Raw genomic sequence first — 25,802 nt, 5'->3', positions numbered from 1 at the left:
TATTGTTGAGCTGCAATTTGAAAAATTGTAGACCTATAAATTCCCCACTGTCTTCCGTCCGTCCGTCTTTTCCTTAATCTCGAGAACGGAGTTAAATAGATGAAAATCGAGATCATATATGGAAAGCTTAGAGGCAGGAGGTCCCGATTAACTATATATACAAACTGCTGAAGCAAATTGGAAGTCACGTTATTTCAATTCAAATCTTTCCCTGAAAGGATTTAATAGATGACCGGTACCACTCTATTGTTAAAGGAAAAGTTTGATGCAGGGATAAGCTAATTTGACGTGGAAAGCATATACTATATTTTAGATTAAAAATTACAGCCCGGCATTGTGACATACAATAAGTAATTGCTCGTTCACATTTTACTAAAGTTGATCAATATTAGTATTAATTTAGGCTCTAGAAAATACAAATACAAACAACAGGCTAAACCAGTAGGTCTACTCTCCATAAAAATATAACTGATCGTATACACAACCGTATATATTTATATTATAATATCAACCAATGGCGAATCCAAAGAAAGAGCTGCAGTATAATTTTAAAATAATCCTTTATATATATATTTCTATTTAGAATCATTTATATTGGCTTAGTAATTCTACGTTTAAATCTTCAGACTTAATAACTTTTCTATTTAATTGTATAATAACCTGCAACGAATTAGTAGAATGAGCTTGATTGGGGAAAAATGATAAGAGAAAAGTGATTAAACTGAGTATTCCATTGAGAAATTAGTTAATCAATTGTTTAGTTATCGAACTGAGATCATAACTTATCTTCTCTTACAATTCAGAAATGAGATAACAATTTTGTGGAAAAATTTGCAACTAAACCTAACTGATTAGGAGTTAAATAATATTATTTTAGAAAAATAACTCTAATTTGATGAACGTTTATTTTAAAAGCACTGATGCCAATTAATCTCGCAAAAGTTAAAATTATATATTTAATTATTTTCATGAATCCTGTGGCATCAAATACCTGCTATTTTTTTATATTTCTAAATGGTTCTTGAAAATGATTCATTATTGACGATAAATGAATGATTACTAAAACTATCGTCAAAGACAAATTAACTTGTTTTCAGTATATTCGACATTACGATTTATCATCAATGAGATTACACGATTTTCTTGCGCGAATGTTATTACGAAAATCTCGATAAATGGTATAAAAATCATGTACCGTATTTTTGTAGATAATTATAAATGATTTTATATAAATAGCTTATAATCAAATTACTAGATAACAGAAAACTTTGATGACAGGCGTGCATTCACTTAATGCAGTGCTTTCCAACTTTTCGCTCACGTGATATGGAATGTTAAATGTTTCGACCTACGTTTAAAAAGAAATACATAAAAAATAAAGATTAATTTACAATAAATAAAATGTCTGAAACTTTTATTTTTTATTTTAATGAAATACATTAATTACTTAAGTTGTTAGACCTCATTTTTTGAATGAGTTTTAATGAGAAACTTGTGCTATACATACTGTATTATGAAAGCCAACATATGTTTTCGGATGAATAATGAGGTTTTTATAAATAACATCAAAGCTTTTTTTTTAACAGATTTGAACACCTATTTGCAAGTTTTATGGCCGGATCTTTATAATAGCTGTCATTTTTGTAATCTATCATGTATTTAAAATCTTGTGGAATAGATTCTAAAACCAACATTTCTCGGTGAATAAAACAATCTTCTCATTTTGATTTAGTACAAATGTATATAAACCATTTTTATCCTTTAGTAATTACTGGAATACATCCGTTTCTGATTTGTTGGTGGAAATTATCTACAGCACAATCTTTCCATTACATTAAATCATCATCTTTAATAAGTTGTATATACAATAACAATTGATAAAAGTCGATATTTTCTGACATATCTGGATACGTCTTTCAATTGTGCTGTTTTTTTTTAATCTCATTTTTTAAACTCCTCGTCCTGCGACCTTTTCAGATGTTTGTTGAGTTGGTGTCGAACATTTTGAAATCCAAATTCATCACAATTTTCAACAAAGCCATTAGTGCAGTAAAAGATATCCAGCACATTTTAAAAGGAGTCAAGTGGGTTAAGTATATCATAAATATATTTTTTCCATGCTTACCGAATTATATTTTTAATCCGTGATGAACAAAATACTAGTTATAAACGTACTAATGCATCCGCATGATGAATCTTCAATCATTCTGCTTTAATAGCTCACTGTTGTCATATTTTGATTTAATAATCTATTCGACCCTTCAAATTTTAGACTTGAATTATCGAAAGAAGTAAGGGAACGTGGGCATTTATTTGCAGATTAAAACGTTTCTGATTAACAATGATTTTGGGTACATGATCAGTAGTTTTCGCCTATGCAAAGTGTATGATTACAACTTTGACAACAGCCTGAATTCGAAAGAAGACAAATTATAAGTGTTTCGTACCATTCAATGTTACTGTACAATGTATGTTTCCTTTTTTCAGAACAATATTGAAATAGAAAACAAGTCAACGTGTATGGATTCAGCATATTATAAACCTAGTTATTGCACGCAAACAGCATGCCTGTGTTCGAGTATTAGGCTTAATTACTTAAATTACAATACGGATTGTCCTTATTCTTCACCATTTTATCTATTAGTTTTCCTTCCATAAAATTATTTATATCTGCTGTGACAAATGTATTCTTCTAAATGCCTGTCTTCTGTAACAAATAATGATAGAAACGGATCCATTTACTAAATATTCTCCTGCATTTTCAGTTTCAATTTATCTTTTATAAATTATACATTTGTCCAAGGTAAGATTTACTAACTAAAGAAAGAGAAAAGAAATTAATTTTAGTGAAAAAAGGCAATTTTCTTGAATGTGTTTTTTAATTTTAATGATTGTAATTAAAGTATTCCTATTCAATGTTGTCTAGAGATATATTTAGTTGTCCACATGTAACAAAATCTACTATAGTAAGTTTCAGGATATGTAGAAGACATTTCCATACAGAAATAGTAGTCCCAAAACTCACTACTCACAGCATTTTTGGTGCTGCAATCAACACACGTTTTATTGTACAAGACACTCACTTGCTGTACAGAGACCTTAGAAATGCAGGAAATACTGCTCAATGTAGTCGTCTCCATTTTGAATGTGTAAAATCTGAAGGTGATGAATAGTGTATTTAATGGCTTATCGTAATTGATCCTATGTGATGCTTCTCACATGTAATGAGATACTATCTATCAAGGCGGTCAAATTTTCAACATTTCTTCGACACGCCGCGCTTTTTCAGTGTCCTCGTAAGCGAAAAACAACGAATTAAGATCCGGAGAACGAGGTGGCCAGCACAGGCTTAATCCCTTTGTTATTAGTAAAATGTCGCAGTATGCAGTGTCCAATATGTGGAGGTGTTCCATCTTGCATGAGAATATTTGATATACATTAACGCTGTTACTGTTGGGGTACGACAAAAGCGTTGAGCATCTCTTAGTATCTCTGGGCCGTCACAGAGTAAGTCACAGGCCCATTGGGACTAACTTCTTTGAAAATTAAGATAAAGATAAATGTTGCTGTAAATCTTCACCACACTATAACTTTAGATAACTGAAGTGGAATTTGCTGGAAAACACGAGGATTTTCCGTTATCTAAATGCGACATTTATGATGTTTACTGTTTCAATGAGCTGAAAATGTGCTTCACTCTATAACATCTTCCATTAACTTTCATTCTGGCAAGGAAGATCAATGCAAAGGTCAGTCAGCTTTCCCTGTCGGGCGGCAAACAACAGCTCCTCGTGGCTGATCTTATACGGATAACGATGCACCAACTTTCTCAGTGCCCTCCACACTGTACCATAAGGTACACTCAATTGCTGTAACATTGTACCTACCGGAGCCTGCAACATCATTCATTGACTATTCAACATCAACTCTAGTAACATCTGCAAAAACTGATGTAGTGACAGACTTAGACCTCGTTGAACTCTCAATTTCCAGTTTTCTCGAATCGAATGATTATTTTACTGAGAACTTGCGGATTCAATGGTCCTTGGCGTAAACTTTTACGACGACAAAATTCTGAAGTGCAGCCGCGGCATTTCCGTTGTCAGCTTTGCAAGAAATGCGCATTCCGGAAAGATGATGGCTATCGTACCTAATAAGAATGGTATTCAATAGTTGTGGTCACTTTTATACCCAGAACATGGCTGCAACACGTGCGCTTATGCAAAGGAAACTGCATTTTCGTTGCTTGCAGCACCAAAAGTATCGTGCAGGAGAGTTTCGATATTAATTTTGTACGGAAATATCTTCTGCATGTCTTGAAATATCACTATATCAGATTTAGTTGCATTTGGACTGCTAAATATTTCTCCATAAGATACTTTAATTACAGTCATCCAATACACAATTATAAAATTTAAATCTCGACAAATAAAAATTTAAATAATTTTAATAACGTTTTGTTTTATTTTAGTTAAAAATTTTCTATTGAAACTGAGAAAGTAAAAATAAACTTACCTGTAAGTCGTAATGATTTCACTCTCACTCAAAGTTATTATAGTTTAACGATCTACTTTTTAAAAAGCGAAATTATGGAAATTATAATACGCCATTAATCATAGCAAATACAAAAGGAAAAAATGATTATTGAACGATTTAGATTTATCCTATGTATTCAACAGATGGCAAAAGCCTGTAATTCTCTACAATAATGCTTAAACTGACCAGTCGATTTGATAATCTTTCCGTGTTATTATATGAATTTTAAGAATCTATATTATAATGAAATTCTATTTACATTTTATATAGTACAGTTTTGTACCATACAATGTAGACTTTCAGTATTTAACATTTAAATTAAAAATCCGCGATACCCCTACCACAGATGGTGACATTTCAAGGTGTGTCAAGTAACACTGGTTGGAAAGCACTGATTTGAAGTATTAGAAAAATGCAATTGTGTTTAATATGTATAATACTTTCTAATCCTATAATTCCTTATAATGTACTAATTTTATGATTCACACATCAGACATAAGGAAAACTTTTTAGAACGCCTGGTATGAAATATTTGAAAATTTTTATTTCTATTTTTATTATTGTATAAGTAAGCCTACATCAAAATCAATGTAAAACAATTTACAATATTAGATTCTTGATTCAAAGATATCACCCTAATTATCTACTGGGCCTTCCATAAATTACATGTACAGTTTTAGATGGCGAAGTCGCGAAAAGTTCATTTTGTGTATTGAGGAGGGAGGAAGTCGAGGCATTAGGCGCGTTGCCTAGATAAGCAAGCCAATGACATAACCTGTTCATTCGAAATCGACTAAGTCATTGGCTTGCTTATCCAGTTGTATTAAAGCCGCTTTACTAGGCATTACACACATTGTCTACGTGGACTGTTTTAGTGATATTAGTAGCATACGAAGTTGTTCTTGTAGGCCTAATTACTAGTCATGTATATAAACTATCTGTTAAAAAATATTCGCAGAACTTTTCTAAGTTATTTCTCTAATGTCAGGAAGTCTGTGAATTATTGTATACGTAATTAAAGAGGCGGAGTCTGCCAAAAGTACATCACTGTACACAACAGGAAGAGAGGAAGTCAAAAGTGACTCAAAACTGAGCGTAATCAATAAACGGCCTCTATACGATAACTTTGAATTAACATTATATTTTAACTATCAGATATTTAAAATATAAAATACTAAAAATGATAATATGCAGTTTAAATCGACGCATACTTTGTTAGATAACTACAATGTTAGAGTTGTATATATAGAGAATACCGTTGTAAAAATGAGAAAGTTGACGCAAATAATTAAGTGCAATATAACAATATAATAAAACGAATAATTCTAACCATTAATTTAATGTGTTAAAATGCTTGAAATAATTTTTCTAGCATAAAACAGCAAAATATCAACCTTAAATTCAAATATGTTAGAAATATACTGTAAATATCAATCAATAGCGTAAAATTTCTGCAATTAAATTAAAAATTAATTAATACAGTTATTTTTATTTTAAAATCATAATATCCATTTTAGTAATTTACATATTACTATGAGAACACCATTGTGGGGGCAAAACTATATATAATTTTGATCTGTTTTGTTATCTGTTTCTGTACGTAAAATTTAGTAATAAAATACAGTAATTTTAGAAAATGTTTCATAAACTCTAATTTATTTATTTATTTATTTATTTATTATTTGCATAAAACAACTAAAATAGACTTACGAATGGAAGTCTTTAATAAATATGAGGTTACACTAAAAAAAATAATGTTAGTAACAGTCTCAGGAAAATTTTTTATTTAATAGCACTTAATGGCTTCAGAAAAATTTCTTTCAAAGTATTGAAGACAAAAAATAAATTAATAAATAAATAATGAAAAGCAACTGAAATAAACAACTAAATATTTGGTTTTTAAATCCTTAATGATAAAATAAAATGTTTAAAATAATAGAGTGATACGACATTTTATATAAATTGCATTTCCTAAATGTGAATATACTTTTATATTAAAAAAGATCTAAACGGACTAAAAGCACGAATGGGATTATATAATTATGAATTTCTGTATTTAAATTTCAGAAATTAAAAACAAATTGTGTACATTCTTTTATACTTAATAATTTTATTGTTTTGTTAACGTTTCAAATTTAGATTTACTGTATCTCATATCTTTTTTTATATTATTTTGTATTTTGCGAGAAGGCTCTTTTATGCAGTTTGCTTATGTAAATTTTTGAAAAATAAAATAAAAAAATAGAGAAAGAACTATTTAATTTTTTCAATAAGAAATAAACAAATAAAGAAATAATATATTAACAAAGTGAGATAAATTTGGATATGGCTTTTCTGCGCCAAAATCAGAGTTTGAGACAGTTTTTAATAATAGAAAAATGAAGTATAGTATTCTTTATTAGTCTCCAACAGCTGGAAATAACGGAGAAGAATTGTATTCAGTGTTATAGAAAGAGAAAAGACGAATATCTTAAATATGCTTTCAAAACTGTCGTCAAGAATCAGTTCTTATACATTACAAACGTTACATAACTTATTCAGAATTTAAATGAACTTCACTTTAGTTGGTTGATTAATTTGTTTACTTGAAGCATCAGATCACTACAAATTGTACCGTTTACGTCAATTTTTTTATTTTTATTTTTTTTTTATTCCTGGCAGGCCAGATACTCAATGGTGTTGGCCAGCTGCCTGAATGATAGGAAACGAAGTCCTCTTCTGAATTACGTCTGATAAATTATGAATCTAAATGGGATTTAAATAGTAGATTATGAGCTTACGACGCTGCCATCTGACCGACGCATATTGGAGTTCGACTACAAAAAAGTTTGCCTAAAGTGAAATTTTCGAAACGCCATCGAATCACGAATTAACCAACTACTGGAACTCTACAATAAGGGATTTATTCATCACCACTATTTATAATTGGTAGCTGACGTTGCACGTTTCTCCGAAACTATCAAAATACGAGTGATTGCCTTAAGTCTTGGATATAATTTCCATTGAGGTTTGTTTCTATTATAAAATTGTGAGCCTGAGTGATGTGCCTGTTCTATTATAAAATTGTGTGCCATTGTGCGGCGATTTTATTTAGTTAAATCTAATTTTCATTAGATGTTTGATATCTCAACTAAGATAAGTTATCAAACATTGTATCTTCTGATGAACAAGTATATTTTGATACTTTTCTGAACAGGGAAATAAACAAACAGATGCAAATTATAAAAAAAAAAAAAAAAAAAAAATTTGAATATCTTGCTGAATGAAACTAGATACTGTAACAGAGAATTCTTTTTCTTTTTTTATGTCAAAATTTCGCATTTTTAAGTATACTCTACATAAAAATGTTCCATTAAACTTCGATATTTGAAATAAATCATGAATGAAAAGATTGTAATACAGATTTTGGAAACCTTGCAATGTTCATTTCTAAGATACAGATCCAAAGCTGTAAAATAAGTAATAAATAGCTCTTTGAGATAAGGATTCCAGTTTTCAAAACATAGACGTAGATGTAATATTTCTGATAACATGCTGATGATGCAAGACGTTTTAAATGACTTTAAAAAATTAAATTCGATGGAAAAATCTTACATTGAAAGAAAAAAAAGTGGATGACAGAACTATATAGGCTTATATAAAGTTCAGTTTTGTGTATTGTTAAATAAAACAAAAACCTAATTTTACATAACTAAATTATTTTTATATCTATTATTTTACACAAAAAAAATGGTAACTTAACTATCTTAACATTTACTGCATCAAGTATTTGGCCAAATTTAATTAATATTGGGTGATATTTGACCTTCTAACATTCAAAACTACATATTCCTTTCAATGAATGAGTACAGTTTTACACTTTTTAATACATTGCCAAAACTATAAATAGAACATCAGATTTTGATATTTAACAGACTATATAGAAAAACTCAGTTAATATTCTTTTCTTTGTTGTTTATTATTTAAACAACAGTTTAATTATATTAGCGTATAAAAACACTGTAATAAATTTCAATGTTTTTGTATGATAATATCACTTACATTTCACTCTAGTTAAAAATACGAAAAGATTAGGCAAAGCATAAACGTCTAATTACAGAATTTTAATATTTATAGAAATAAAATAAATGACCTTTTCAATATAAATCGATAATCAAGTTTTTCACTTAATGAATAAGACATGTTTTCTTTGGACGAGAATGATAGAACTTCTGGATACGCAATAAAGTAAGACTGACATATACAAATAATAAATTAATTAGCAGACTGGTTAGGTTACTAAATGAAAGAGATAATGTTAACAGAGCAACTGTAAAGTGTACATGAAAATTAAATGATAAGTAAGATATAAATTAGAATTATAGAATAAGGAATAAAGTTGCATAATAATAGTAAGAATAGCGAAATATATTAATATATTTTTCACTCTTATTTTAAATGTTTAAGCAAATATAATAAAACGAATAAAAAAATAATAGTAGATTTGTGAATATTTGTTTTCTTGCAAGTTTGTGAATACAATTGACAAAGTGACCGACACGAAATTATAGAAGAGAGATAAAGAATGTAGAAAATTCAAAGAACGATGTCTTGAAAAGATCTGAAGCGGAGAGAAAATTGTCGGAAAGGTACTGAAACTCTGGTCATATGGACTTAGATTTGAACAGAAAAGAAAAATAAAAGACCTAGTGAAAGAAACGAATGCTTTGAGTGAACGCCTACCTGGTATATAGAAAATGAAAGAATTCGCCGTCAGAAGTACATTCTAACCAGACTGTAAACAGAGAAATTGGAGAGATTTGTAGATTTCATCGACAACAATTGATAGAAGAAATATGAAAGAATTAAGTAACTAATTTCTCATGAAGAAAATGTTTATTATTCAAAATGAATTTCATTTATATCTAATTTAATTCATTCTAAAATAATTTGCATCGATTATTTTCAAGTTCCCAATTTTTATTACAGCATTCATATTAAACCTTAAAACGAAACTGATTATATAGGCCTACTAAACATATATATATATATATATATATAATTTATAAGTAACAATAAGTATGCAGCAATTCAACTTACAATCTGCTTTAAATCCAATTTGAATATATTTTAATTTCAAAGTATATATCAGAAATTATTACAAATTTATGCTTATAAGAATTTTTTCCTCGATGATTCAGTGATGTATTCTTTTTAAATCATCGAAATAATTGCTACTAAATGAATTATTAGAATATTTACGCGTGTAAGCTATTGTGTACAGTACTTTTATCAAGATTAATTTTTCAATCCATTGGGAAAATTTCATATCATCAAATACTTTTTTTAATGTATTAAAAAGAATTTAATGTTTTATTATTTTGTTTAAATTTATTTCTTTTAATTTCTTTTAATTTCCATAACATATTCAATTAGTAAGTTGATTTAAATAAAGCAGTTCATATCGACAATTATGGATAATATTCGTATGATATAAATAACTGAATATTAAGTTATTTAAACTAAACGAAATAATGAGTGAAAGAAGCTAGTTTCATGTTTATTATTATTTTAATAGTTTTAGATCAACTGCAAACATTAAACAGTAGCTTTAATTAATCATATCGACAGACTAGATTTTCCTTATAAACTGCATAATAAACTTTTATTATTAATAAAAATTATTAAAATAAAATTAATTTATTAATAGAAAATCAGTTATGTAACATGATTTAATTCGATTATATATGCCAGTGAAATCTAGATCACCTGAAACAGGAAGTAATTTCCTGGAAAATGAAAAATATTTTAAGATTTTTATGGAACTGTAAACAGCATAAAAATGCAGCAAAGTATATGAAAAAAAAATTAGTAAAAATAAAAATAATATTTATTTTAAACACACAAAAAATTTTCAGTTTTTGAATTTATATTTGCAGATTTTGTAAGAAAAAAAAATCTGACAATATAATATTGAAAAAAATTATGAAAACAACATGGTATATCAGAGCATATCATTCTGAGAATTTCATCCATTTTATTTTAAATATAAACAGAGCATATGTAAAAATTTTATCTCGTTTTCTATCGCTTTTGATAGTTTTACTAACTTAATATATAAAATAAATTCAGATTTTTTAATTATAATAAATTTCTATCTTGAAAAATTATATCATTAACATGCATTCTGTAATGTGTAAAAAACAAAAAACTTTTCATAAAATTAATCTAAAAAAAAAATAAATTATTGATCTGTTCAGAGACTAAATGTTAATAAGAATTTATACGGCTTCCACATTTTTAATATATTTCAGCTTTATAAAATTCTATTTATAAAATTAATTATTTAAAAAACCTAGTGTTAGTTCTAAGAATATATAGTTAATTATTTTTTTAGTTCATTAAATATCAATAAATTTCTACTGTAAAGTCACACAATAATTTAGTTTTATTATAAATTTATTAATCTAAGTATATATATATATATATATATTATAGAAATTAGTATAAGGTGGATACAGAGTATAAATGATATAAATAATCATGTCTTTTTACTGTTTGCAATTGAAACAAGCAGGTATGAAAATAAGAATATTGTAATTTTAATAATGTAAATAAATATTAAAAAATAATAATTTTTAAAAATACTTCGTTGCTAAAATGTTAGAAAAAATTATCATTTATATGTAAAATTCGATAACACTTTAAAGTAATTTAAATGTAAAGTTATGTTAATAATAATTCTTATTTGCTCTTATTTAAATCATAAATTTAACTTATATCAACATTTTGTTGATATAAGTTAAATTTATAAATATTATAAATATTTATAAATTTTATAAGTTTATATATTTAATATTTATAAAACCAAAGTAATTTAATGTAATTAATATTTACTTATAAAGAAGTAAAAAATGGCACCATCAAATTAAAAAAAAATCCATTAAATGACTTTGGTTATAAATTTTAAACTCTATACGTAAATATAATATTCGTGAATAATATATAAAAACAATTATCAGTTTACATTTAATTAATTAATTTTAAAAGATTTGAAGCAAGCAATCTATCTACTGAAATTTGTCTTATTATACAGTATTAAATTTCATTTATTAATAGAGGAAATATGTTATCTTTTATGCAATTTTATATATTTAATTTATATGAAGCAAAAATTAACTTTTCAGATGTATGCTATATATTAAACGAAACGTAAATATATTTTTAAAAATTTAAAGAATTTAATGCAAAATAAATTAACAACATAAAAAGCGTTCTAAATTTATAAGGAAAGATCTTTGGAGTCTTTAGCAAATATTTACAGTGTGTTTGATTGAAAATTTTATGAATATTTTTCTTATAAATTTTATAGTTATTTTTATTCCAAATTTATAGAATATTTATATTTTAATTTATGTGTTATGAGATACTCATATTTAAAATTATTCTTTAATGATATAATCTGTGCATTGGTATATTGTGATTCAAGGACTCTAATAATGATAAACATTATTGTATTCTAACGTTGTTAAATTTATTTTAAAAGTTTTCAAATAATTATTTTATTATGAAAATCTAAATGGCATTTTAAATAAAAGTAATTTGCATAATACATATTATGTCTATTTTTTTTCTCCTTGCCTCATATCATACGTCTATTATGAAAGAGGAAAATGACATTGTTCTTCACAATCCATTATTTTATATTAATGAACTCTAAATTTTATCTAAATGCTTCTTCCGCAAATAGAAAAAATATTCTTAATTCTAGAATTCCTGAAAACTTCCTGCAATAGTACGCAGAAATTTCATTATTCTTGATAAAACAATGGAATGATATGTTTTGTAATGCTTTGGTAACAACAAAATTTCTGTTTTGTTTTGAATTTTTTGGATTCATAACTCAGAAATTTCAATGTTATTCATAAAATTATGAATAAAATCAATATCAATTTTGCTATTCTAATTTTTTTGTAACTTATTATAAAAATTATTTTTTAAATTTAATGTTTGATTTTTTTAATACTGAATTTTCATTAAACTGATATAAAGCAATGAATTCTTTATCTTAAGAAAAATGTTTTTCCTTAGTTTTGTTTTCAATTTTATATACACAATTATACATCTAGTGAATTTTTATTCCTTTTATGTCAAATAAGCTTCCAGATTATTTTATCCAGTCTGTTTTATTCGTCCAAACTTGAGTAATTTGTAAACATTTTAACCATACTTTAATATTAATTTTTCTATAAGCCTTTTTGCCTAAATATATCCAATAAATAATAAAATTTATTATTTTCTTATTCTAACAACTACTTAAAACCATAAATTGGGTCGCGAATTTTATAGATATATTGATATTAGTGAAATTTATATAGTAAATATACATCAGTGAAAGAAAATCTCTTCTGATATTGATGCAATGTAAACAAAACGGACGCAGTGTTTGCTTGTAAATAAATAAATAATTGTAGTCAAAGTAAAAAAATATATCTTTTTTGTATTTAAAATATATTCAATATAATTTAGATCTATAGCATCGTAGCCGTATCCAATTGAATCATTCCAAACGAATTTTTGAATTTGCATTTAGCAATAAAACTTAAATAAAGTGGCGTAATTTGTCTAGAATTATTTATAAAAAAAATATATATATATAATAAATTTTGAAATAATAAACTCGTAAACGAAGAAATTTCTTTTTAAACATTTTCTATTTTTGTCTTGGTACTTGACCTTGACGACTTAACGAAAGCCAAAATTCGAAACACTGCACTACCCACAAAATTATTCTCATGCAAAGAGATAGAAGAGCAGCTTTTAATATTTGATCCAAGCTGGATAATTAATTTTAACACTTTTTTTTTGGTAAATCCAATATCTTAAACTGGTTATGATAAAAACTTCGATTTTTTAAATCAAAATTTAAAAAAATTAACACTAGATGAAATGAAGTAAATAAATAAAAAAAAAAAAAGCGACGAACCGAATTATTGTTTTACAAAAACCCTTTCGCGTATATAAAATAGAATGAAATGAAATGAAATTATATTGAACATTTTACAATTTTTGAGAATTACGTGCCAGATCTTCATTATATTACTATGTATCCAATATAATAATCTGATATTTTTAGTAAAAAAACAAATAGAAATATTCAACTATCTCGTGAATATTTGTTAAATTTAAATCACGAAATCGCACAAATCAATATAGAACTACGCACCCACTGCTATGAACCTAAAGCCTTAAAACTTTGTAAGCTTAAAATAAAAGCTGGATATTTGCCACTATATCAATTAAAATGATTTTTTGAAGGGGAAAAAACAGTAAAATGGTTATAGTAGAAAGTATATTAAATAATTTTTAAATTAACTGTTTCATTATTGTAAATTTTCTAAAATGGAAACAAATAAATTGTGAATAATAAAACAACAAATAAACAAATAGTGAATAATAAAATATTTACTTCAATAATAATAATTATTATTATTATTATTCAAATAATAAATTAAAAAGTAATTCTGTAATAATGAATCAGTTAAATTTCCATTTGTCATTAATACTATATTATTTTATTCTTGCTAGATCACATCTGAATTAATTTATAAATAGAGTTTTTTGATAAAATCCTAATGTAAATTCTTTCGATTACCGTTAACGAGATGAAATTTGTCACCTTGAACTTCATTACACTTTATTTCTGTAAAAGTCTATGCAATAGGCCAACTTCAAATACGTAACATCAATATAAAATAATAAATACTATATTTCATTCGTTAATAATTTTATATTTTATTTCATTCTGTAAATATTATCGATATTGACGTTGACATATTTACAGACAACCTTTAAAATTCAAAACATAATGGCCAAACTATAATGATAATTATAAACGATATCTATTTAGGATTAGAGGATGATGAAGAATTAATTTCTTTTTTCGTATATTTTTATTCGTGTTTTTGTATCTAATGTTTTATATAGCCTTATAAGCTGTAGAAAATCATAGTCTTTAGAGGAAGTCGACATTACCTTTCTAAATTACACTGCTGTTATTTGGCATTTATTTATAAATATCCAGAATTCATTTTATTTGCTTTTTTCAATTAAAATAATCTGTGGAAGAATGTCCACAGATGTAGCAAATTGCTATATTATGATTTTATTCAGTAAAATATGGCCGTAGAAGAATTTCTCCCATAAAGTACTCCGTAAATTTCAAACCCCAGAAATAGGGGAAAAATTAAAATTGGAAGATTAATAATGTTTCGGATAAGATTCAGATAATCTGAACATCTGCTATGAAAAGGAAACTACATTCTACGTGCTACAGGATTTTGTGTTATTGATTTTTATTACTAATGGATTTATAGCAGATAAATTTAAGTAATAATGTCAACAATAGAATATTTTAATATACAATAAAACAAGTTTTTATTTTTGTATAGAATATAAAAATATGAGTCAGTCTTAATTAATGCAGTAGACATGATGATTAATCTTCAGAATTTTCCTGAAGAGCGATTTGTAAGGACACGCTCTTAATAAAACCCATAAATAATACAATAACTGAAATTATATTCTTATTAAATTGTTGTACATATTATAATAAATATTATTATAACAATATAGCGTAGTACAGTATAGTACAAATGTCTAGATTTATAATAACTGTTTGCTTTTTAAATTTACATAATGTTTAAACAAATGCTTGTTTAAAGTCATTAACTTCATTAGTAAGCTTATTAAAACCAAATGATAGTTTCTAATTAGTATTTATGAAAATTACGTATGAGATAACTATAATGAAATTTTAATTGTATGGTTTAATTAAAGAAGTTTCGTTGCCGTCGGGAATATAAACAACACAACTTCTTAAACAGAACTATTTCTAATTGAGTGAGCAACATTAATTTATATTTATTTTACAAAAGTACAAACTTTATTTACTTTTTGGATTAAAATTGTGCAAAATGAGCATTTAATTTCTTTTTTTTTCCAACTGAATAAAAGAACACTCAATTGAAAGACTACAACTCAAAATACTTTGGTTTACAATCATTAAATTTTTAAATCTGATTAAGTTAATGAAGAAAAAATTTTGAAACTAACATAGTAAGAACTTTAAATATTTTACAAGTTGGCCTTTCGTCAAAACACAATATTTACAAGAATTTACGGAATGAAGTTTCTAGGTCCTCTTCAGGAATGTTTTTTATGGTTTTAAGCAGGATGTGTGATCGTAAGAATAATAAATATTGAATCAGCTTACGTAAAAGTAATGTTATATTTTTAAATTTTTTATAAATCTTATTTATTTTGCTCATGAATGAGTATTACCGGCGTTTTTATCATAGACAGTTCTTAATATTTTTGTCATTTAAACCTAAGTGTCCATAAAATTTTAACTAATTAATGAGAGAAGTTGAGACAAAATTTTAATTATTTATGGATTAGTAATTACAATAATTTCGACTATTTTTATTTAACTAGGTATGCATTATTCTGTGTAAAAATTTGCCTAAAAATTAACATTTGTAATCTTATATACATCTAAAATCATTTATATTCTCAATAACTTATAATCCACATAAAATGTTATTATATAAATTATAATACGTGGATTTTCACGTGGATTCTTAATGATATAATAAAATATTAAATCAACTAGAAAGATTAAAATAATAAGTAGGTAAAGCGAAAACTGAAAATAGGTTTTATCAGTTTGTTTAAAAATATAATCTCAAATACGTTGATAACTTGATGACAAGATGGCGTTCTTTTTTGAAACTATTCCAAAATATAATACACATTCCATACTTGGACTGATGACCCTTGATATATTTTTATAAAAGTTTAAATTACTTTTAAAAAGTTTATTAAACGAATCGATATTCTTTTTGAAGTTCTAAAAAATTTAATGTCTATATATGCAAATAAAGATTTATATATTCATGCTAACAATTTAATATCAAACAGAATTTATTGTATCTCTAATATTTTTAAACAATTTTTTTTAAAAATAAGTCTTAAAAACTAAATGAAAAATCCTATTTATGTATTAATAAATTTTAAAATAAAAATCTTTTTTTTATTTTTTATTTTTTTTAATTTATTATATACTATATTGAATAAAATATATTATACAATTTGTACTCATCACAGACGTAGACATATATATACATGTATATATATATATATATATATATATATATATATCATCGATTTAATGTACAAGAGTCCGTTGAAATTTCGTAACTTTTATTCAATGTCTTATTTAACCTCGTGTTATAACAAGTGATTGTTACAGTAAGAAAACTTTTTGATTCATTGACCCTCCAGCAACTATCGTATTACAATAGCAGCTGTGAATGCAATCTACAGAAAAAGACAGATTTTTCAATTTTTTAAAGTTCTTTCTTAAATATAAATCTTAATATTAGTGATAAATACTTCATAGTGGTAATTTCTTAGTTTTATTGTTAGAACATTAAACTTATCTTAAAATTTCGTAATCTGAATTAACTACTTTTTAACAATTCGAATATCTTCCTTTGTAGTAAACGTAGGAAGTTTTCATGGTTTATCAACCAAAGGAATGTTTTACATTAATTACTGTTTGCGCAACACTTGTAAATATACTACATTTATGTCTGTCAATATTGAATACAGTATGTATCCATAAGAAAAAGTAAAATTATATCTAACAATTTTATCTCGTTTATCTCATAGACAAGAATTTTAAATATAATTTCAGTCATAATATAAAATCGTTATTATGCTTAATCAGTTTAACAACGCTTATTCTTCATTTTATTAAATTACATATTGATTAGAAATGCATCATCAAAACAGTTATTAGCTAAACATCCAATACAATAATGAACGTAATAAATAATAAATAAGATGTGATTTAACCTTGATTTTCGTATTCTTTAATACATTTTATCTAAGATTTTGTAACTAAGTAACGTGACAAATTTGAGTACCCCGTGACACATTAAACACTATTTGCTGTTGGATGACTCACCCCTTTTCACGGTTAACTTTTCTTCTAAGTATTATTAGTATAAAAATTCTCCAACAAGATATCAGAGACCTTAAATTTGACCTTTGAAGAATGCCAAAGTTCACTCTAAGGTCATTACTTGCATAAAATATATAACAACTTATGAGAAAGATATCTAATTACAATTATCAACGCTCGGTTATGTATATATAACGATTGATATTAATATAAAAAGAATGGAATTTTATATTTAGGGCATTAACTTGCTATTTATAAGATTTATCTTTCTTAAAATCCGTTTATTTACATAATGTGTTATTTTTAAAATTCTATTATGAAATCACTGGTATGTGTAATATATGATAAACACACCATAGAGGATAAATGAGTTATTTGGGTAATGTTTAACTTGAATATTTTTAGAAACAAACTAACATTCGAGTTATCTGTAGGGGTTAATTCTAAAAAAGAAGTCATCTACATCTGTAGTCATTATATCATTAAAGATACCTGGCTTCTTTCTAGTAACACACATAGAAACACATACTGTACAAAAAAAGAAATACATTGTTTTGATGTCTGTTCTAAAATAACAACTTTGAAATAACGTACAGCCTCTCGGTATTCAATACTTTCAATTATGAAAATTGCTTTATTCATTTTTAACAGATATTGTTGTAAGAAAATATGAAGAAAAGTTTAATATAAAATTATAATTTTAATTAAGTTAAAACATTGATAGAAAAATTAGTAACTATGTAATAAATAAATGAACTAAAAGACAGTAAAACAATTAAAAATAGCAATAGATAAAAGTGAAGAAAAGATAGATAAAGTCTAAACTTACGCATAAAAAATGGTTCAAAACTCCCAAGCCAGCCAGCATCAAAATAGATAAAATAAAATTTTAGAAATCATTTAATTTTCTAGTTTATAGTAGACATACAGTAAAAATCGATTAGGATTTTATTTTAAAGCTTAAATAAGTTTTATTCATGACAGAATATTGTTTTTTTTTTTTTTTCTCTCAAAATGATTTATTTCTTCCGAACGCATTCAGTAATATTTTATATATTAAAAGACTAATTTTAATTTTTTTTAAATGAAAATAATTTTTAATTAACGTTATTTATCATTTCATTTACTTTCTCTTATCGGTCTAAAAATATATCGCATTGACATTTAATTTGTATATTAATTAAAAATTAAATATTTCACAAAAGTCAAGAAAAGTTATGAGAAAACTCAAATATTTTTTAAGCAATATTTATGAATTTAGGAATGTATTATACAAAAATGCAATCTTAATATTTATATAATATTTATTCAGCGCATTTCATTTTTTACACAATGCACAGTCACAGCACACATGTTGTTTTCAGTAACTTTATCGGTGATTTCCTGAGAGCATGTAGGAGGTAAAAGATGTGATAACTCAACAGAATTCTTTCAGTTTAACTGTTTAATATGTTATTAAATAAACACAATTATTATTTACTACTTAAAATCTAGTGTTATATTAAAAATATCATTAAAATGTACATTATTTTTATTCATTTATATGTACTCAAAGAAAAATTATTGAACTAAGAAGATTTATAAATTTTAAAAAAATGTTTATTTTATTATTATATTTTATTTGATTTGATTACAAGCCCTTAAGATCATCAAAACTTTCTACATTTTATTCGAAAAAAAACTGGTTATTAAAAAACAGTTATTAGTCATAATAACTGTTTGTACGTTAACCAATAAATACTCATATTAAATATCCGAGGGGAATGCTTTCAACACAATGAAAACCGATATTTTATTTAATATACGTGTAATTTATGTATACTTAAGTAAATAGAAAGTGTAAAATATGCTTAATAGTGACATTTAATCGATAAATTTAAATATTTTGACAAATCTACTTAGTAAAAATATGAAATCTCTAAATTGTTTAATAAAAAAAAAATTATTATTTTTAGTAGAATGTAATAGTTAGGTTTCAATGCAAGCAAAATAATCATTTGATATTTTTTATTCGTAAGTAAAATTCTAATAATAATTGATAAATGTTTTATTCAAATTAAATAATTTCTTTTAGTAAATAAATATGTAAGTCTTTCTTAAAAAAACAATTTAAATCTAACAAGTGTTTAAAGAGCTTTCTTAAAAATTCCATTAATAATAATGTCTTTCAATCTTTGTTCTTCTTTGTAAGGTTTGCAATTTAGAAAATATAAAAAATACAAAGTATTTTCCTCGTATGGGGAAAACCTCATACTCTTAATCGAACGTAGTAAGTCACGTGTTAACGATTTTTGGACCGCACCTTTACGCGTCTGACTATTTCGTCTAGACTAACGGGCGCCTCATATGACCGTCGATATCAACTTAAAATCCAAATAACCTGATTCCCTTTCCTTTCAACAGTTACTTACAAGAAATCCATTTTTAATATCAACATTTTCTTCAAGAAGAGATCGATTAGTAAATTAAAAAACAACAAAAATCTTACCTTCTTTAACATCGTAAGAACCATATTGGAAGAAAGATACAACACATCCCATGGTTTCTTAAAACTGAGCATATAATAAAACGCAGGCGTGATATAGTAACATGTGGCTGGACGAAAGTATTATCCGTATTTAAAAATTATTCGGAAAGAAACATCTACACACTTGCAACTAACACAAGATGCTATCCTTCGTATCGTTTCTTAGAATGACGAGTCACTGAGGTCAAATTTATATGCTTCCGGTCAGTGTTAAGTATATAAGAGAAAGTTACTAACAGAAAATCCTTACGCCAGATGCCAAACTAGGCTAAGCTTGAAATAGCTTCTCATCCGCTGCGACGTCTTTTTAAACTAATGTTTTAAGAATTTTTTTCCCCCTCGACACTATGCATTAGAAAAACTCAGACGATGTTCTCTTAGTTCCCAATACCGCTCTGCTCTCTATATACTATACTCTTTATCTCTTATCACTTAAATCTGTCACAGCAGGTTATAAATTCTTGAGTAGAAGTAACAAATATACCGAAAGAGTTTCTTTGAATTTAAAGTCGTATTTTTAATTATTTTTGAACTAATCCAAATAAGCTTACCTTCTTATCGGAATAATAATAATAATAAAATGTTGTAACCCGTTTAACTGGAAATACGCTGGCTTGACGACATATTTAACTCGAATATCAAATTTGAATCTAAGAGAAATATTATAATTTTCTGAAAAGTAATTTAGAATTATTCATGAATGAATAATATGACACATCTTCATGTGTGTATGAGCTGTCTAAAAAGGTAAGTGGATTTAAATTCTCATTATTATTATTATATTAAAATATTTACTTATGCGATATTTTCTCAATAAAAAAAAACTTTTTCTATAAAATTATTGTTTATGCATTTTATTTAGAATGAGTTTCATAAGGTAAGTTAATCAGATTTTTTGAAAATTGAATAAATAAATAACCTTTGTACTAATTGTCACTTTATTTAATAGTCAATTAGTTTAAGAATTGAAAATAGTAGGTAATCACGCCAGTGTTTAATGAAGTAATTGTAGTGATTCCTATTTTGGGGGAGAGTAACATTCACAGCTATCAATTCTATTATTATTATCATTACATAAACAGCAAATTTTATTTAAAAATATAAGACACTGTTTATTACTAGGAGCCTAGCAAAATCAAGCTATTTTAAAAATGACTACAAAACCTTGATTGAAAAGTTTATATCAATTTAATGTTTATTAATATTTAAATGAACTCCTGAACTAATTTTGCGCTCTATCTTATAGAATTTTATATGATTTCAAATAGCTCTTTTGTAAATTTATTTTATTTTCAAATTATAAAATATTTGAATTAAAATATATATTCATCCGAAAAAACTATACACGATAAAATACTGTCAGAGTCATCTTTTCAATAAAAATCTATCAAATGAAGCAAAGCAAGTCGGGCACGCCCTTCAGTCAAGGCCAAAAAGGGATTGCCTAATCTGACGTCATCTTGCGATGATAACAATGCTCAGTCATGGACAGAAAAGGTGTTCGACCGAATATTTTGCCAAAATTGGATATTTATATAAAATCAGATATTTTTTTAAAATAATCATTTTGTTTGAAAAAAGATGTTTTATTTGTCAATAAAAATTGCAGAAATTGTTACAAGATATTATAAACTATCGACAGCGTATAAAAAATGTCAAGAAATAATATGATAACAATTCGAATAATTAACAAATTATCCTTCATTCGCTACATCATACATTTGTTTATTTTATGCTTATGTAAGATTAACAAAAGAAACTTTTTAAAACAAATTATAGAAAAAAATGAAACAATAGTCTCTAACAATCTCACAATAGCATACACTAACAAAACAACAGTATTGCAAAATTATATGCCAGACAAAGTTTTAAATAACTTGCAGCTCTTCACTTAAAAATAAAGTTTCAAATAGGACGTCCGTTCAAAAACTACAGACTGGCAATCTGCAGAATGTCTTCGTCTAATGTAATGCCTCAATTTTTTTACCAGACACAAAATGTCAAACTTGAACTAAATCTAACTACGAATAAAACATAGAACAGAAAGTAAAATATGATATTGTTACGTATGATTAAGTGTTGGCTATTCTAAAATACAAATTAATTACACATTTATCTTATTTTTTTTAAATTAATAGTTTTAAAAGTTTTGACTGTCGTTTATTTCGTTCCACTTTGAATTAGTTTCCAAGTATATGTCCTTGTAAACTGACTTATTGTTGTTTTTATTATTTAGTTTATTTGACTTTTCACAAAATAAATAAAATGATTATTTTTAAAAATTATTCTAAACTATAGTTTCAAAAATATATATATAGAGAGAGATTATAAAGTTTACGTAGAGAATATATAATTTTCAGATGGTTTTTATTATAGTTATAAGTTTTTAAAAGAGAAGAAAAGAGAGGAATTTTTTACACAATTTTTTATAAAAATGGGCAAATTAAATTATTATAAAAAAAAATTACCTGGTCTTCCGTCGGTCCTCTTCCAGCGCAACTTGGCCAATAGGTTACCCATAACTGCACAAGTACAACGAATATACTGCGCCGCTGAACACCAAGCAACTTGAAATATCACAAACCGCGCATGCTCAGTTAAGGGAAAGAAGTTGCTTGGAGACGGTGCTCAACCGACATTTTGAAAACGGTATTGTTCCACGTGCACACATCAATGCCTCCAACTCGACTTTTAATTACAGTAATTGGAAAATGTATTTATTTTAAGAATATTTTTGATATCTGGTAAAAATTCGATACTTAAAAGACATCAGAAATAAGGAGTGATTACTCATAGTGAAGTGATTATTCATAAACAATTATTCATATTCGGAGTACTTGGATCCTGATTATATCATTATAAAAACTGAAAAGTTAGTCTCTCTTATTACTATGCTGGAGGGTTGTGTGGCACGTGTTAGAAACTCATCCTGCTTGGAGCCATGCCAATTTATAAAACGAGTCATTGAGATTTATTATCTTCATCAGATTGAAAAGCGATCTTTCATTTATAAATGATTTCTTATAAGTCGATTGGCAAGTTACGTAACAATCATGAAACATTTATAAGACAAAAGCCAAATTACGCGTGACGATAATATAATAAAATTCGCGTCTATCCATTTAGTCATTACTTAGAATTGATGAAAGAGGAAAATCGTCACTTCCGGTAAAAGTATCTCCAGTGTCGTTCTTCTAGAGGGAAAAAGTTATAAATAAGTTTGTTTTATAGAATGGCAAACGTTTTATTTAATAAATGACTACATTCGAGAAGACGAATTTGCAGTTTTGTCGGTCGTTGCTCTTTAAATTTAGGATAAAACTTCAGACAAATGTTGACTGAGAATGACCCTGACATATTTGGATTAGTTTATCAGGAAGTAGGCTTCTATGTTCTTTTTCACAATGTTTTGATTTTGTCATATTTAATTATCTTGGGATTTAACATCGCATCAAAATTAACACGAATAGTTTTGATATTTATAAAACTATATTATTAAATACTTTATCGACTTTTATGACTAACGAAAAAAATACGGTGACTCTATTTCCAATCACTATTACTCAAAAAATAAATATTTGTTAATTTTTATAAAAATTCTATTTGAAGATGTGTTTATTGGAAAATTTTGTACCTAAATGTTATGACGGAAGTCCTTGATTGTAATGGCTCCTGACCAAGTTAATTTTAGAAGAAGTAAATTTGGAAACAGCATAGAGGAACGAAATGCATCAGCTGGAATTTGACAAAGTATGACGCAGTACAAAGAAGTTGAATTGTAGATTTACGCTTTTTGAATTTAAATTTGCATTTTATTCCACGAAATAGAATAATTTACTGGATGAAAAATAAAAGTTTTGATTGGATGCTACAGAATTTTAAAACTTTTATTTATTTTTTCGCAATGTATTAAGTGTTAATTATAATTTTTGAGTGTTTATACTTCGATTGTAGACTTAATTCTATTTCGCCTCGTGAATAAGAGAAAATTGTTTATATTATAGAAAGGTTAATGTTACTTTAGGTAGCCAAGATGGCGGCTCGTCTCTAATTCCAGCAAGGAAACAGTGGGACGCACGTTCTAACCTAACTTATTCTAATAATTTGATTGCTAATAATTATGGTAATTTATTAGAATAGGTTAGGTTAGGTTGGGTTAGAACGTGCGTCCCACTGTTTCCTTGCTGGAATTAGAGATGAGCTAGCCATCTTGGCTACCTAAGGTAACATTAACCTATAGGAATAACCTTTAGAAATAGAAAAGTTGAAATTATCATTTTTAAGAGGCTTAAAAGTATTTCTTAATACGTTTAAAGCTGAGAAGGCTAATTACTATGATACATCACTTGTCAAAATAAATAACACATTTTATTTATTTTTATAAAAATTAATATTCAAATAATGTTTAAATTAATTTATTAACAAGGCACTGAATTTGTTAAATGGATTTTACAGGAATTTGTAATTTCTTAATATGATAAATTGCATTTCGCAACAGTTGTGCTTATCGAAATTTATCGACATCCGAATTTAGCTCATCGAGTGATCGTGTTATTTTGACCTTATTTCTTCTATGATGCAACAATTTATTTAGGCTAATGTAATTACAAAATATGAATAAGCTGATTATTAGAATGTTTGTGATAATATCAAAATGACCATTATTAGAAAGTTATTCAAATTTAACTATTGGCATTACTTATAGTCATTATAATTTATTAACATGTGTGTTTATATGTTGAAATTAAAATCCAATTGAAAATTAAAGAAATACAAATATATATTCTGATAAGTTATCAAAGAATTCAAACATGATTTTGATTGTATTATGAAGTCCTTATCTTTGATAATATGAAAAATTTAAGTCTAGTAAATTTATCTTCTAACAAACACAATATAAGTTAACATTATAAATCAGTGGTTCTTAACCTGGGTTCGACCGAACCCCTGGGGTTCGGCGAGTCAGTCTCAGGGGTTCGGCGGAAGTCAACCACCTGACGTCATCGTGACGTAGAAACCGTATTGGTTTCGAAAACTAATGCTAACATAACATGTGTTCTATTGGGAAATATGCCTATATTTCCCAATAGAACACCTATTATACCTATGTTTTGAATTTGAAAAATTATATTTTATTTTTCCAATTAAAAGGGGTTCGGTGAATGCTGATATGAAACTGATGGGGTTCGGTACCTCCAGCAAGATTAAGAACCACTGTTATAAATGATATTACAGAGGTTGAGGCGCACATATTCAGCCCAAAACGTGAACGGCGGACGGACGAGTGCCGCCATCTGGCAATTCTATACCGTCGATAATGGCGTTTGCTACGTCTATAATGGCGAGTAGAAGATCGGTTAAACTTCTTTTTTTTGTGTTTGGAGTTAAAATTATGACCTATTTTATTAAAATAATGATTATTTAAGCATTTACGAACAATATTGTAAAGAAACAGACGATTTTAATCCAGAAATTATTTAATTATTCAATTTTTTAGCAAGTGTGAAGTGCCTACATATATTTGTCTTCATAATAGCTTATCTTAAGGTAGGTTTGTTTTTCCACGGCATCTTCTACCATCAACAGCGTAACACGTTTGTAAATTTTCTAAAAATTAATTTTTCGAGCTCCTTTCGAATTTACATAAGCCATTATTTCCCTGGACAAAAGTATGAGGTACTCCTATCGTCGGATCGTACGGTAGGAGACACAACGCTAATTAAAAATAAT

General features: G+C 26.4%; 1 protein-coding gene across 5 annotated transcripts in view; it reads right to left on the bottom strand.

Annotated features, from left to right (window-relative positions):
- LOC136978675 (DNA ligase 1-like) overlaps positions 1-22,931 on the bottom strand; it is a 58,650-nt gene extending 35,719 nt beyond the window's left edge. Inside the window, exon 1 of one of the 5 annotated variants that reach the window (XM_067274419.1) lies at positions 22,541-22,931. In XM_067274419.1, coding sequence (XP_067130520.1) covers positions 22,541-22,592 — 52 coding nt within the window. In that variant the 5' untranslated portion in view covers positions 22,593-22,931. Of the gene's footprint in view, positions 1-20,033; positions 20,797-22,540 lie in introns of those variants that run through there. The other 4 variants (XM_067274418.1, XM_067274421.1, XM_067274423.1 and 1 more) reach the window with 4 other exon arrangements.
- Positions 22,932-25,802: the final 2,871 nt, after the last annotated feature.

Source organism: Centruroides vittatus, unplaced genomic scaffold (assembly GCF_030686945.1).
Source record: "Centruroides vittatus isolate TY-2023 unplaced genomic scaffold, ASM3068694v2 contig_549, whole genome shotgun sequence".
NCBI classification, from domain to species: Eukaryota; Metazoa; Arthropoda; class Arachnida; order Scorpiones; family Buthidae; genus Centruroides; species Centruroides vittatus.
This window is presented reverse-complemented; position numbering and strand designations above follow the sequence as displayed.